Here is a 12,957-nt window from a genome sequence, read left to right as displayed (position 1 = left end):
GAATTTTGTTGTGGATAAATTCTGTGTGAAACGGTAGGTTGAGAGTGACTCGGTATACATTTACCACCTCGAGTGCAAATGTGATGATAGATATGTCGGGGAGACTTACCGCGGCGTCGCCACCAGAACAAAAGAACACAACGACGACTCACGCAACGCAGTGAGTGGTACCGCACTGGGTGCCCATTTTGCAGCCAGACATTCATCAGAGACATTACCATTGGGAGCAACAGCCTTCTCCGGTATCCTGGTTCTTGGTTCTGCGCGTGACCGCCACAGAAGGAGGATCCGAGAAGCCATCAACATAAGGGAACGATCCCCGGAGATCAACAACAACAGGGGCTGGGACCTGCTATGACCCTACCTATGCGGCCATTTTATTAGCTTCTAGTATGCGTTCTGGGTGATACACTCGGCACATGTGTGTGGGCAATGCATGACTTCACGTACCTAGACTACCACTCTTATGGGGTATTCCCCACCACATAATACCATGGTCTACATGTGTACATATTCTTTCTTACTCAGTTACCTACAGCATCATGCATGGGATGATATGGTACTGACCTGTGCGTTCTGCCCGCATCAATATCACTGTCATTTACTGCGAGTGGCGCGGGGTTCTACACACCTCACTGGATGTGTCAGACTGGAGTTGTGCTTGTATCACTGCTGTAGTGCAATATCTACTTTCCTCGCCGTATGTGTCTGTGTTGTCATGTACATGTAGCAATGTACCCGCCATGATGTGCTTTGCACTTTTCTACGCACACTCTCTCTAGGTACCGTGCTTTGTTTCCTTTTTTGGACTGCTGTTTTGTCTATGTTCACTTCATTCTTGATGATGGTCATGCAGATCGAAACGTTGAAACGATAACTCTAATGGATTTGTGTGAAATGCAGTGCTCTCTTGAGAGTAGGCAGGTTGCCTGCAAACTATTCAACACAATAATTATCTTCTCTAACAATTGGACCCCCGAATGTTGAGCTCCTAATATAAAAAAAATTGTAAAACGGAGAAGGAGTGGAACACATGCATGGACACGAGTTAAGAGTAACTGTCTAACACTGTAACGAGATACTAGTGTACAGGTAGGTAGTGCAACAACTACATTAATTTTGTAGGCACAAACCTGACAGAGTACTGAGACATCAAATAACCTGATACAGTACCTAGCTCATACGCACTTCCAAATCGCTGTGAAACTACTTGTTATTGTAGTCAACTCGTCCATCATAGTGTCCTAGAAATGAAGTGTGACATTCCTCATAACTTGCATTCATGTTTCACTTCACATTTCTAAATTCTAATAACAATGATAAAAGTGAATCCGGTTCACATGTCACTCATGCAACAATTCATGGGCTTAACGCATCTGTCCATGAAATCAGCTCAGAAGACAGGGGCATAGGAGAGCTTTTAAAATTGGTGCAACACCGGCCAAATGTTACTATGAGAAAGGGCCAGGAGGGGGGGGGGGGGTAATTTGGAAATAAGGCGTAAATACAGCATTCTTGGGCTGATCTAGCAGAGTTTCAAGGGGAATTAAAGTTTCTTTTGAGCTACATTCTATTCGAGCACATCCAGTTAGTGAGAACTCGAAACGTTTTGTCCTTCTTTTTATCCATTCCTGAACATCCATTCTTATTTTCTTGTTCCAGCTATTCCGTGCAATACATCCAGCTTTCCTACACCTGTTAATGGTCAAATTGTTAGGGGTCATCACACAGTCCAGGTAAACAAGTCTCTGCCCATCACCTGTCGCTATGGTTACACACCAAGCACTACCAACGCATCAGTGCAATGTCTTCTTGGCGAGATTTGGGAGACCACTAATATAACATGTGAAATTATCTCATGTGGACAACCTTCAAACATCTCCAACGGTAGCTACAATGGAACGAATTATACCTATAATTCCACCGTGACCTATTCCTGTGATGATGCGTACGAGATAGCAGGAGGTCAGACAACTAGGACATGTGGTGTGAATGGCAATGAGGGAAAATGGGAAGGAGAGCCACTGATCTGTAAAGGTATGGGGACGGCACTGATTTGGACATTGATTTTCTTTCTGCTGCTGCTGCTGTTGCTGCTGCTGCCGCTGCTGCTGCTGCTGCTGCTGCCGCTGCTGCTGCTGCTGTTGCTGCTGCTAGTCCAGCCTGTGAACATCAGCACACAACTAGTATATTGTAAACATGTGAAATGATCAAGGGAAATAAGTTACTCAGACAACAGAATTGAACTCACATGGTGACAACATTTGATTATTATAAAAAGAAGAATGACAAAATGTTACGAGTCTTTGACCTTAGTGCAAAAACTACTTGAAGTACATTAATTTTGTAGTCACAAACCTGACAGAGTACTGAGACATCAAACAACCTGATACAATACCTAGCTCTAACGCATTTCCAAATCGCTGTGAAACTGTTTGTTATTGTAGTCAACTCGTCCATCATAGTGTCCTAGAAATGAAGTGTGAACTTCCTCATAACTTGCATCCATGTTTCACTTCACATTTCTAAACTCGAATAACAATGATAAAAGTAAATTTGGTTCACATGTCACTCGTGCAACAATTCACGGGCTTAACGCATCTGTAGATGAAATCAGGTCAGAAGATAGGGGCATAGGAGAGCTTTTAAAATTGGTACGACAACGGCCAAATGTTACTATGAGAAAGGTCCGGGAGGGGGGGGGGGGTAATTTGGAAATAAGGCGTAAATACAGCATTCCTGGGCTTCTCTAGCAGACTTTCAAAGGGAATCACAGTTTCTTTTGGGCTACATTCTATTCGAGTACACCCAGTTAGTCAGAACTCGTAATGTGTTGTCCTTCTTTTTATCCATTCCTGAACATCCGTTCTTATTTTCTTGTTCCAGCTATTCCGTGCAATACATCCAGCTTTCCTACACCTGTTAATGGTCAAATTGTTAGGGCTCATCACACAGTCCAGGTAAACAAGTCTCTGCCCATCACCTGTCGCTATGGTTACACACCAAGCACTGCCAACGCATCAGTGCAGTGTCTTCTTGGCGAGATTTGGCAGACCACTAATATAACATGTGACATTATCTCATGTGGACAACCTTCAAACATCTCCAACGGTAGCTACAATGGAACGAATTTTACCTATAATTCCACCGTGACGTATTCCTGTGATGATGCGTACGAGATAGCAGGAGGTCAGACAACTAGGACATGTGGTGTGAATGGCAATGAGGGAAAATGGGACGGAGAGCTACTGATCTGTAAAGGTATGGGGACGGCACTGATTTTAACATTGCTTTTCTTTCTGCTGCTGCTGCTGCTGCTGCTGCTACTGCTGCAGGTAGTGCTCCTGCTGCTTCTGCTTCTGCTGCAGTTGATGCTACTGTTACTAGTGATGATTTTTGTATTATTTTATACACAGACAGCAAAACGAGCAGTTTCGGTTTCGTAACTCTGAGTTTCACGAAATTAATCGATCATCAGACGAAAATTGGTACTGACCCTGCCGTAAGAGTACCGTTATATACATGTACCATGAATGTGGCAAGTCCAGCATAACAATTACCATTATGATATGTGTGACAAAGTGTGTATCAGCAACAAAAAAGTGAGAACGAATGATAATAAATAAATAAAAACAACAAGGTGACAAGACACAGTTAGGAACAAGTGGCACAAGTAGCGCGATATAGAGTGTGTGAGAAAGTGTTAGTTATTGATGTTGATGCTGGTGCTGTTTTAGCACTAACTCATATCAAAGGCAAAGAAACTCATTTCCAAAGCGTTGGTAGAGACTTGGAGGGATAAAAAAAATTGATTGCCATTGTTGTACTTCAACCGTAGGCAGGATTTTCTCAGGAAATGCCATAGATTGGCATACTGCAACAATAATACTAGGTAATGAAGCACATCTTTGACAAGAGGTTTGGGGCCAAAGTGCATACCTTTAAAAATTGCAAGTTCAGTTGAGAGGCATCCGTGCATGTGCCTGGCTGTCTCTGAAGTGTTGAGTTGACATCCCTGCATGCGTCTGGCTGTCCCTGAAGTGTTAAGTTGACTAAATCACGGCAAAAGGAGAAGTCGAATGAATGATACAACTCGGATGTTGAGCGAATAAAAATATGTAAGAGAAAAGGACCAAAGCTGCAGAGAGTGCTCAATGTCGGAGACAGAGCTTAGTTCATTGCAGACTCAGCGGAGGACGTTCAGGTTGTTTGTAACTCGTATCATGCCGTTAGAAAATCATCAGACAACTGAAACTCGGGTCTACCCAATAGTATGCTTATAAACACATAGGGCTACAAGCATAAACAAATTTAGCGCTTAATCTGGTGTAAGGTATAGGAAGAAAGCTGGCGCGGACCAAGGTTCGACAGTAGAATTGCCAGGAGGGTGGCGGGCAACAGGCAGGTGTGAGCATGAATGCGCAGAAAGAGGCGATGGGGAGGCAGTGTACAGCAGATGGTCTTTTGGCGACGGGCAGATGTGAGCAGAGTGGCATAGCCAACAACAGGCCAAGGGATTTTGTTATTACCGGTAATAATAATAATTGATATTGGGATTCCCAACGCATATGGCCGATTGCTTTGCAGGCCTGCCTGCGAATCATGAGATCCCGAGTTCATGACCCGCGCTGGTAGCAGGGAGCGTGTAAAAACACCTTTTACGCGTGTTGAACTGTGCCGACACCCGGGCCACGGTCAACTGGGTACTCACAGCTCGGAATGAGAATAACAAGAATGCAGTTTACAGGGCCGTTACGCGCCCGATTGGTTGAGAGACTAACCTCCTCTCCCCTGACTCACTTATGAGGTCTGCATTCGCCACTAAGGTGAACAGGCATAGTGGTGGCCTGCGGATGCGTAGAACGGCTTCTCCGACAGATCAATCCTGCCAAAGCAACAGGAAGCGACGGGATACCTGGTCACCTTCTGAAGTGCTGTGCCGATATCCTAGCTGCGTCCGTGGCCACGTTGTTTAATGCCTCGCTTGTCAATGGCACTGTCCCCACAGCCTTCAAACTCGCACACGTTATCCCGCTGTTCAAAGCTGGGGACCCGTCTATTCCCGCTAACTTCCGTCCAGTGTCCCTACTTCCCATATTATCAAAACTCTTGGAGAAAATCGTACAAAAGAAGCTAGCCCAGTTTTTGGACATATCTGGTACCCTCCCCACGACTCAGTTTGCATTCCGCGCAGGCCACTCAACGGAGGATGCCCTGGTACTTATGCTAAATCGTATTCTTAGTGCACGGGACAAGCGTTTGTGTACTGGCATATGCCTTCTAGATATGTCAAAGGCATTCGACAAGGTTCGTCATGAACGGCTACTCCAGGACCTATTCGATATCGGCATAACAGGGACAGCCCTAAAGTGGTTTTCCGCCTATCTGTCGGGCCGTACTCAGCGTATCTGTATTGGACGGGATCAGAGTGCCATTTCTGCACCATCCTGTGGCGTGCCACAAGGTTCTGTTCTAGGACCGAGCCTTTTCAGTATCTACACCCGCGAAGTTCCAACCATAGCTAACCAGTCTTCATCAGTTCAATTTGCCGATGACATTGCGCTGATCAGCAGCAGCACATCCCTGGACACGGTATCTGCTACGCTATCGGCCTCGGTTTCTGCACTTGCTGACTGGTTGCAGACCCGTGGTCTCATTTTGAATGCAGCCAAGAGCCACGTGATCCCTGTATACCCCAACAGGCAGCCTCAGCAGCCCCAGCATACGATCAATGTTAACTGTCATGAAACGCCGATTCCTGTCGTTACTGCGGCCAAGTATCTTGGAGTGCTCCTCGACTCGGATCTGTCATGGACGCCCCATGTTGATCGCTGCACCGCTCGACTGGCCCAGAGGATCGGAGCACTATGGAGGTTGCGTCGCTGCTTGACTCATCAGAGCCGAGTTCTCTACTTTAAAGCGATCATCATGTCTGACCTGATGTACGGATCCAATGCGTTTTCCCCGCTTCTTACTGCCAACCAATTGGATCGGCTACAAGTCATGCAGAATCGGGCGGCAAGGGCGGTATTCGGACTCTCGCATCACACCTCCGCGCGTACCCTCCTGCTGCAATTGGACACCTACAGAGTATCCGAGATATTCAGGCAGAAGTTCATCGTTCTGGTCTGGAGGTCTCGGAATGAGCACGCAAGTTCTGAACTGCAAGCCCTCCTAGTTCCTTCGTCAGCTGGCCCAACTAGGTTGCACTCCACCATGGGTCTGCGCCAACCGCCAGTTTGCACCAGGTTCGGCAAGGGTTGCCTCACGTTCCGGGGCGCCCAGCTGTGGAACACATTACCCAGCGATGTACGTGCCATCTCCACGCTCCGCCAGTTCCGCGCCAGCATGATCCCGCACACACTTACTGGCCTTTAATAGTACCTAGAGTACCAAACGTCCTGTTTGATGATCAGCTGGCTTAGTTTTTCTCCACCTCTATCCTAATTACATCAGTCCCCAATTTCATTTATTCCTGCTTTCTATCTGCATTCGCCACCTTTTCATTGGGCAGATCTGCCCGTTTGGTTTGCGAATTAAAATAAACACAACAACAACAACAGTTGTGTATTTCTGAACATTCAAGCGATGCCGACGCGGATCCCGCCAATATAATGATAATTATTTGTTTTTTTGGGGTGCTCAGGCAAAGTGCAGGCGTGAGCAGAGTAACAATGGGAAGTTACGATGGCGCCGACACGTGCGAACTTGTGGGCGTCTTTCTTCTCAACCAGCTCTCAATCCAATCTGAGCCGCGGCCAGCAAAAAAGGTACAATAGAAAAATACGGAAATTGTTCAGAATGGGAGTTTGAAGTTCGGAATTGAAAAAAATCTTTTTGAGTTGAGGTGATTTTGTACTTTTTACGAGTTGTCTCCTTGATGAGGATCGCTTCAAGATTATTGTTTTTATCTTGACAAGGTATCAAGTGGCGCAACTTCATCTTTCAACAAGTGTGAGTGCATGCAAGACGCGTAGTGAAAGTAGAGAAGCTACGGAGTGTCATGGCATGCACGAGTAGAAGACGAAGCCTAGAAATTTGCGGTGCGAGCGTTGACCACCTAGCTGCGCTACGGGAACATGACAAAAGTGTTTACGGCCTAAACAGCAGTGATACGATCGCCGAATCGTCTGGCTCAGACGACTCAGATTCCGACGCACCTGCAGAAAAGCGGACCTGTTTACCGCTGGAGTCGCAGAGCAGCGATGACGAGTATTTCGGCGATGCAGAGGATACCACTAGCGATGCAACGAGTGCAGCAAGTGGAGCGGCAGCGGCAATGGTTCGCGACGCACTGGACATCGGTTGCAAATGCAAAGTGAATCATTGGACCAAGCTACCTCCGGACCAGCTCGAGGAACTGGTATGTAACTTGAGAGCAATGAAGAGGAGTGAGCTGAAGCGGTACGTGCTGGGCGAACTTGCAGCGATAATGAAAATATCTACTTCGAAGGGAACTCACGACAGTACTACAACAAATCAATTAGTGATGCCAGGGATGAGCTAAGCCAAACAACGGATACAGATACACAGGCATCTTCTACCCACATACCTTTCGACTTCGCCCAACAGATTGAGCTACCTCAGCACACTCGCCAGGAGCAATGCCACAGGCCAAGAAGAGGCGGAGGGCATGGCAGAGGACTTATAACTAACTACAATGCAGAAGTAAGCTGACAGCAATTGCCAATCTGGACACCCTTGTACATATTATAGTGGTATTTAACCACCCCCAGCACCTTAGAATACGTTCAAACTATCAGGAATGATAATTCACATATGAAGAAGTGTTTTGGAGCAAAAAAACCGTTTTCCAAAAATTCACCCTACAGTACCATTTTTGCTGGCTGCGGCTCCCATGTCGATAGATCCGCTATCGGCCTCTATAGAGCCTCAGGACTGGCCGCTCTCAAGGACACCAGCCAACAGGCTGCAGACCGCCTCAGGAAAAAAGCTGAGGGAAATTTTAAAGGGCTTCGACCGAAGAATTACCATCGAAGCAATCTTGAAGGTGGTGGATTTCTTGGATGTTACGATGAACCTGGACGCCCGGAAATTTCAACCCTTCCGAAAGCCAAATGACAACCCACTCTACGTCAGCAAGCTGGGATCACCAAAAACACCCCTGCTGCTGACAACAAGCGCCTTACCGCTATATCAATCGACGCCGAGGCATTCAACAATGCAGCCCCGTGTACCAGACCGCATTAAAGGCCAGTGGATACACTGAAGTGCTGAGCTTTCAGCATGAGGCACATGAGCAGAGGGGCAGGAGGAACTGCATCTGGAAGGTCATACTTATGGTTCAACCCCCCCCCCCGGCCTTACTCCAAGGACGTCAGCACAAACGTCGCTGGTATGTTCCGAAGTTGAGCCTTGTAACCAGGCACTTCCCGAAAACATCTAAGCTCGGGAAGATTCTCAACTGTAACACCCTGAAAGTGAGCTACAGCTGCATGCCCAACATGGGAGCGGTCATCAGCAGCCACAACAAGAGCAGCCTGCGAGAGCCAGAACAAACCAAGGCATGCAACTGCAGAACCATGGGGTCCTGCCCGCTGCGCGGAGAGTGCCAGACGAAGGAGATAGTGTATGAGGCCACTGCAGAATCTACCAGCAAGATTACATCGGCCTATCAGCGACACCTTTCAAAGCCCGTCACGCCAATCACCTGACCTCCATGCGTCATGAAAAATACAAAAAACAGCACTGAGCTCGCAAAACACGTATGGGAGCTGAAGAGCGAGGGAAACCCGTTGACCATTACATGGAAGGTGCGGGGAAAGAGCCGATCATACAGATGTGAGTCCAAAAAAATGGAATCTATGTACCGCGGAAAAATTCCACATCCTGACTACACCCAAGACGCTCCTGCTCAACAAGCGGTCTGAGATGGTCTCGATATGCAGGCATGAGAATAAGTTCCGCCTCGCAAATTTCACACCTATCAAATGAACTGACCAAGTACTGTACTGCGCGTAGCCTGAGCACCCCAATATCATTATTAATAACAAAATCCCTTGGCCTGTTGCTGGCTATGCCACTCTGCTCTTGCCTACCCGTCACCAAAAGACCCCCTACTTGTAGCGATCTCACTGGCCCATTGCCTGCCATCCTCTTGGCACCTCCACTCATCTATGTAATTATGCCCCCAGTGTCCACAGCATAATGATGTCATCAATATAACGCTTGTAGAATGCTCCACGCTTAAACCGAATGTGTCAACAGACTCGATGTGCTTGCAGGACTCTAGCGACTCTCTGTGATGCCGTTCGCAACAAGGAGTATCGCAGCTCGAGACGACACCTATCCAGGACGTTGAACTGGCTAAGGCACCAAGCTGATGTAACGAGAACTCATGCAGGGAGAGTTAGGGTGGAGGCACCAGCGGGTGACGCTGGCCAGGACCGGTCAGCGTGCGTTCTCGACCTAGATCACTGCGTACCCAATGAGACAGTAGCCGTGCTGCAGAACGGCCCTGCCTTTGTGCCATCCACTGGCCGAGTGGGGAAGAGAGACTTGGAGGATGTGGTGGTTGGAGTCGAGAGAATGGCCTATTCGCTACGGTGGTGGGCGAACGCAAATGTGGAGCAGCAGAACCAATGCAGAACCGGACACATTCAACAGCAAAATTTGGCATATCCAAGCCCACGGTTTTGAACAGGGTCCAAAGCTGCCGAGGGAAGAAGAATTCGGCTTGGCCAGTTTCAAGCGCGAGGTCATGAATATCTACCGAACAGCATCAGCTCCCCGGCCTAACATGTCTCGAGCAGACCGCGAGCGGCTTACATACCTCAGCGAAGATGATTCCGTGGTCGTCAAGAGGTCCGACAAGAGCAATAAGTTTGTGGCGATGAAGATGGCAACGTACCTTGATAAGGCCGGGACTATCCTGTCAGATGAGACAAAGTTCACACCCGTCAATGTCACCATCGATGATTGGGAGAAGCAAACGCGCACCATCCTTCAACGCGTCTGTGGCGGTACACTAGAGAAGGACCTGTAGCAAGCCATACTCCCTGGCGACAACAGGTTTCCGGAGATGTATCGCCTGCCTAAAGACCACAAAGCCATGGTACCGCTTCGGCCAGTTGTGTCAGCTGTTGATAGCCCGGTGACCAATATTTCTATTGTCCTCAAGCGCATACTCAACCAGTGCCTGAGATATGTCCCAGCACATCTGAAAAACACGCTGGAAGCACCGGAGGATATCCGGCAAGTGTATCCCGACCTACAAGCCCCAGCGGGGACCATCATCGTTACAATGGACATGGTCGCTCTTTACCCAAGTATCCTTATCGCTGAAGGGGTGGAGGCGGTTGTTAGAGTCCTGCAGCAGCACATCGAGTCTGTTGACACATTCGGTTTAAGCGTGGAGCAGATCGAAGAGCTGTTAACCTTCGTTCTAAGATCCACTTATTTCAGATTTGGTGAGAAGGTCTACCACCAGAGGGAAGGCATCACCATGGGTAACAACCTAGCGTCCCCGTTTGCGATTATCTTCATGCATGACCTCGAAACCTTGTTGTTGCAAAACGCGCCTGGTGCTCCCGTACTCTACAAGCGTTATATTGATGACATCATTATGCTGTGGATACTGGGGGCCGCGCTTCTCCGCCAGGTTATTGCATTCTTCAATACCACCAATGCGAGCATCAAGTTCACGTATCAATCTTCGGAGGAAACTGGGTCGGTTGACTTTATGGACACGACTATTCATGTCTCCTCCGAGGGCGCAATATCATTCGAGCTGTTCCGCAAAGCTTGCCACAGTGGCCTCGTCTAAGACTTCAACTCGTGCGTTCCGCAACAGCAAAAACTCGCCATCGCGTCTTCGGAATTCCTCCGTGCCTTTCCTCTGATCCTGCAGCCCACCAGCAAAGTGAGCAAAAGGTTGTTGACACATTAAAATTCAACAACTTTCCTGACAAAGTTATCGCGACTGCTCATGAACGAGCCAGACGACCTGCTAAACAAAAGAAAGACTATCGATCCACGTTGAAGTTACCATTCAAAACGGATGCCATCCACTACAGGGTCCACCGTCTTCTAAACAAATACAACCTAAATGTGCAGATAATCTACAAGAATGCAAGGCTTTCCAACAGCCGCACTAAGTCCAGCCTCACTGGACCTTGCTGCCGTAAGTGGGTGGATCCCGCTGCCCCGAGGCGACGAGAAAGGCCTAAAGCCGCCTGCGTTGCATGCCAATCGAGCGAGGCAGAATGCACAAGACGCAACGTGGTTTATCGTCTGGCCTGCAAATGCTCGAAGAAGTATGTTGGAGAGACTGGCCGTATTGTAGCAACGGGAACAAAAGAACACAATGATAACTCACGCAACAAGACGTCTTGAAAAGCCCTGGGCGAGCACTACCGACTTCACCATGGCGGCGAGGTACTGCCGCTTGGTGAGTCGGCATTCACAGAGGTTCGCGTCCTTGCCATTGAGTCGGATCGGGCCAGGAGGAGAATACGCGAAGCAATACAAATTCGCGACACGAGCCCCAGCATAAACAATAACGCAGGGTGGGACCACCTGTGAAGTCTCTGGTGAGGTACTGCCTTGTCATATGTCTGGCCCTGATACTCGCTTTTCCTGGATAGTGGTGGTTTTGTACCCCATGCACTGTTACTACTACTGTTGTTGCTAGCGCCTGCAATTACATGTATGCACGCACCTAGTGTACATGTACATTCTGTTTGGTGTCTGTGCCTGTGCCATATTTAGAGTTGTCGCGTATTGCGTTATTTTTATACCAGGTTTTTTTGTGATGTTTTGTCCTATTTTTCTCTCTCTCGTAATAGTGCATTCAGGTGTGATTTGTTATCAGTTCGCAGCGCTCCTCATTTAGTAACCCATCCTAACCGGTGTGCCCACTTCATTCCTGATGATGGTTATTTCATGACCGAAACGTTGAAATAAAATATTTTTCTGGTGAAAAGCAGTATTGTATTGTATTGTATTGTATTTATTTAAAAGGATTCTCCAAAAGCAAATGGATGCTTATCACGGAAGTCTCCCACATAAATATCGCAAGAAAAATGGGGAAATGGGGAGAGGAGAGTGGAAGATGAAGCATGGGAAGAAGGGAAACAAGTACCTAAATATCGAGGTATAAAAGCAGGAAAGAAATCGACGAGGGAAGAAATCACCTCTGCAGATAATAGCGGGACATTTAGATGAAAAAAAACCCAGCAAGGATTAATTTCAAGGAAAAAAAATTCTCAAACGGAAAAGTTCGGAATTCCAGTCAGAGAATATCTATGCTGAGAGTAATGAGCCTTTAGAGCAATGCGAAAATTGACAGAGGACTGAACGCAGCGGATGTGTTCCGGAAGTTTGTTCCATTCCACAGATAAACTGAAGAGAGGGGATTTAAGGAAATGGGCGCCAGAACGAGGTAAAACTATAGAGGACGGGTGACGACAACTAAGGGATACATTGAATTTGAAACGAATTAGCAAAGACGGAAACTGGTAAAAGACATGATGAAAATACAGCAAGGACAGAATCTGACGACGCCACTTCAGGGATGACCAGTCACAAGTACGATTAAGAATCTGCTTCAGGGTTTCCCACTCAGGAGGGTGCCGGGTCTTACAAAGCAGATATGAACGAGCAGCAACGGCTTGCAGAGTCAGGATTTTTCGTACGGGCGGCAGCACCTTTTTTGGCTCCCGAAAAGCGGCCTTTTTTGTAATTTCCTGGGCTTTAGGCCACCGGAAAAGTCCTTTATTTAGTAACAAAATGGCTAATAAGCCCGCTGCTGAAGTGGACATTGCAGTCCTGATCGACGGGGAGCTGAGGGACCTCATCAGGCAGCGTGGACTGGAAATCCCACGAAAAGCCACCAGACCCGATCTTGTTGCCCTGCTCAGAACATCGCTGGATGAGGACAAAGAAGTAAGTGAACCTACTAGCACGAGCCCCCTGGCTGCTAATGAGGGTGTTGTT

General features: G+C 47.7%; 1 protein-coding gene across 3 annotated transcripts in view; it reads left to right on the top strand.

Annotated features, from left to right (window-relative positions):
* LOC135823060 (sushi, von Willebrand factor type A, EGF and pentraxin domain-containing protein 1-like) overlaps window positions 1–12,957 on the top strand; it is a 34,012-nt gene that overhangs the window by 1,791 nt on the left and 19,264 nt on the right. For all 3 annotated transcript variants that reach the window (XM_065335890.1, XM_065335889.1, XM_065335888.1), the window contains exons 2-3: window positions 1,663–2,037; window positions 2,887–3,261. In XM_065335890.1, coding sequence (XP_065191962.1) covers window positions 1,663–2,037; window positions 2,887–3,261 — 750 coding nt within the window. The remainder of the gene's footprint in view (window positions 1–1,662; window positions 2,038–2,886; window positions 3,262–12,957) is intronic.

Source organism: Sycon ciliatum, chromosome 8 (assembly GCF_964019385.1).
Source record: "Sycon ciliatum chromosome 8, ocSycCili1.1, whole genome shotgun sequence".
NCBI classification, from domain to species: domain Eukaryota; kingdom Metazoa; phylum Porifera; class Calcarea; order Leucosolenida; family Sycettidae; genus Sycon; species Sycon ciliatum.
The sequence above is the reverse complement of the archived record's forward strand: the minus strand, read 5'-3'. Positions and strand labels throughout refer to the sequence as shown.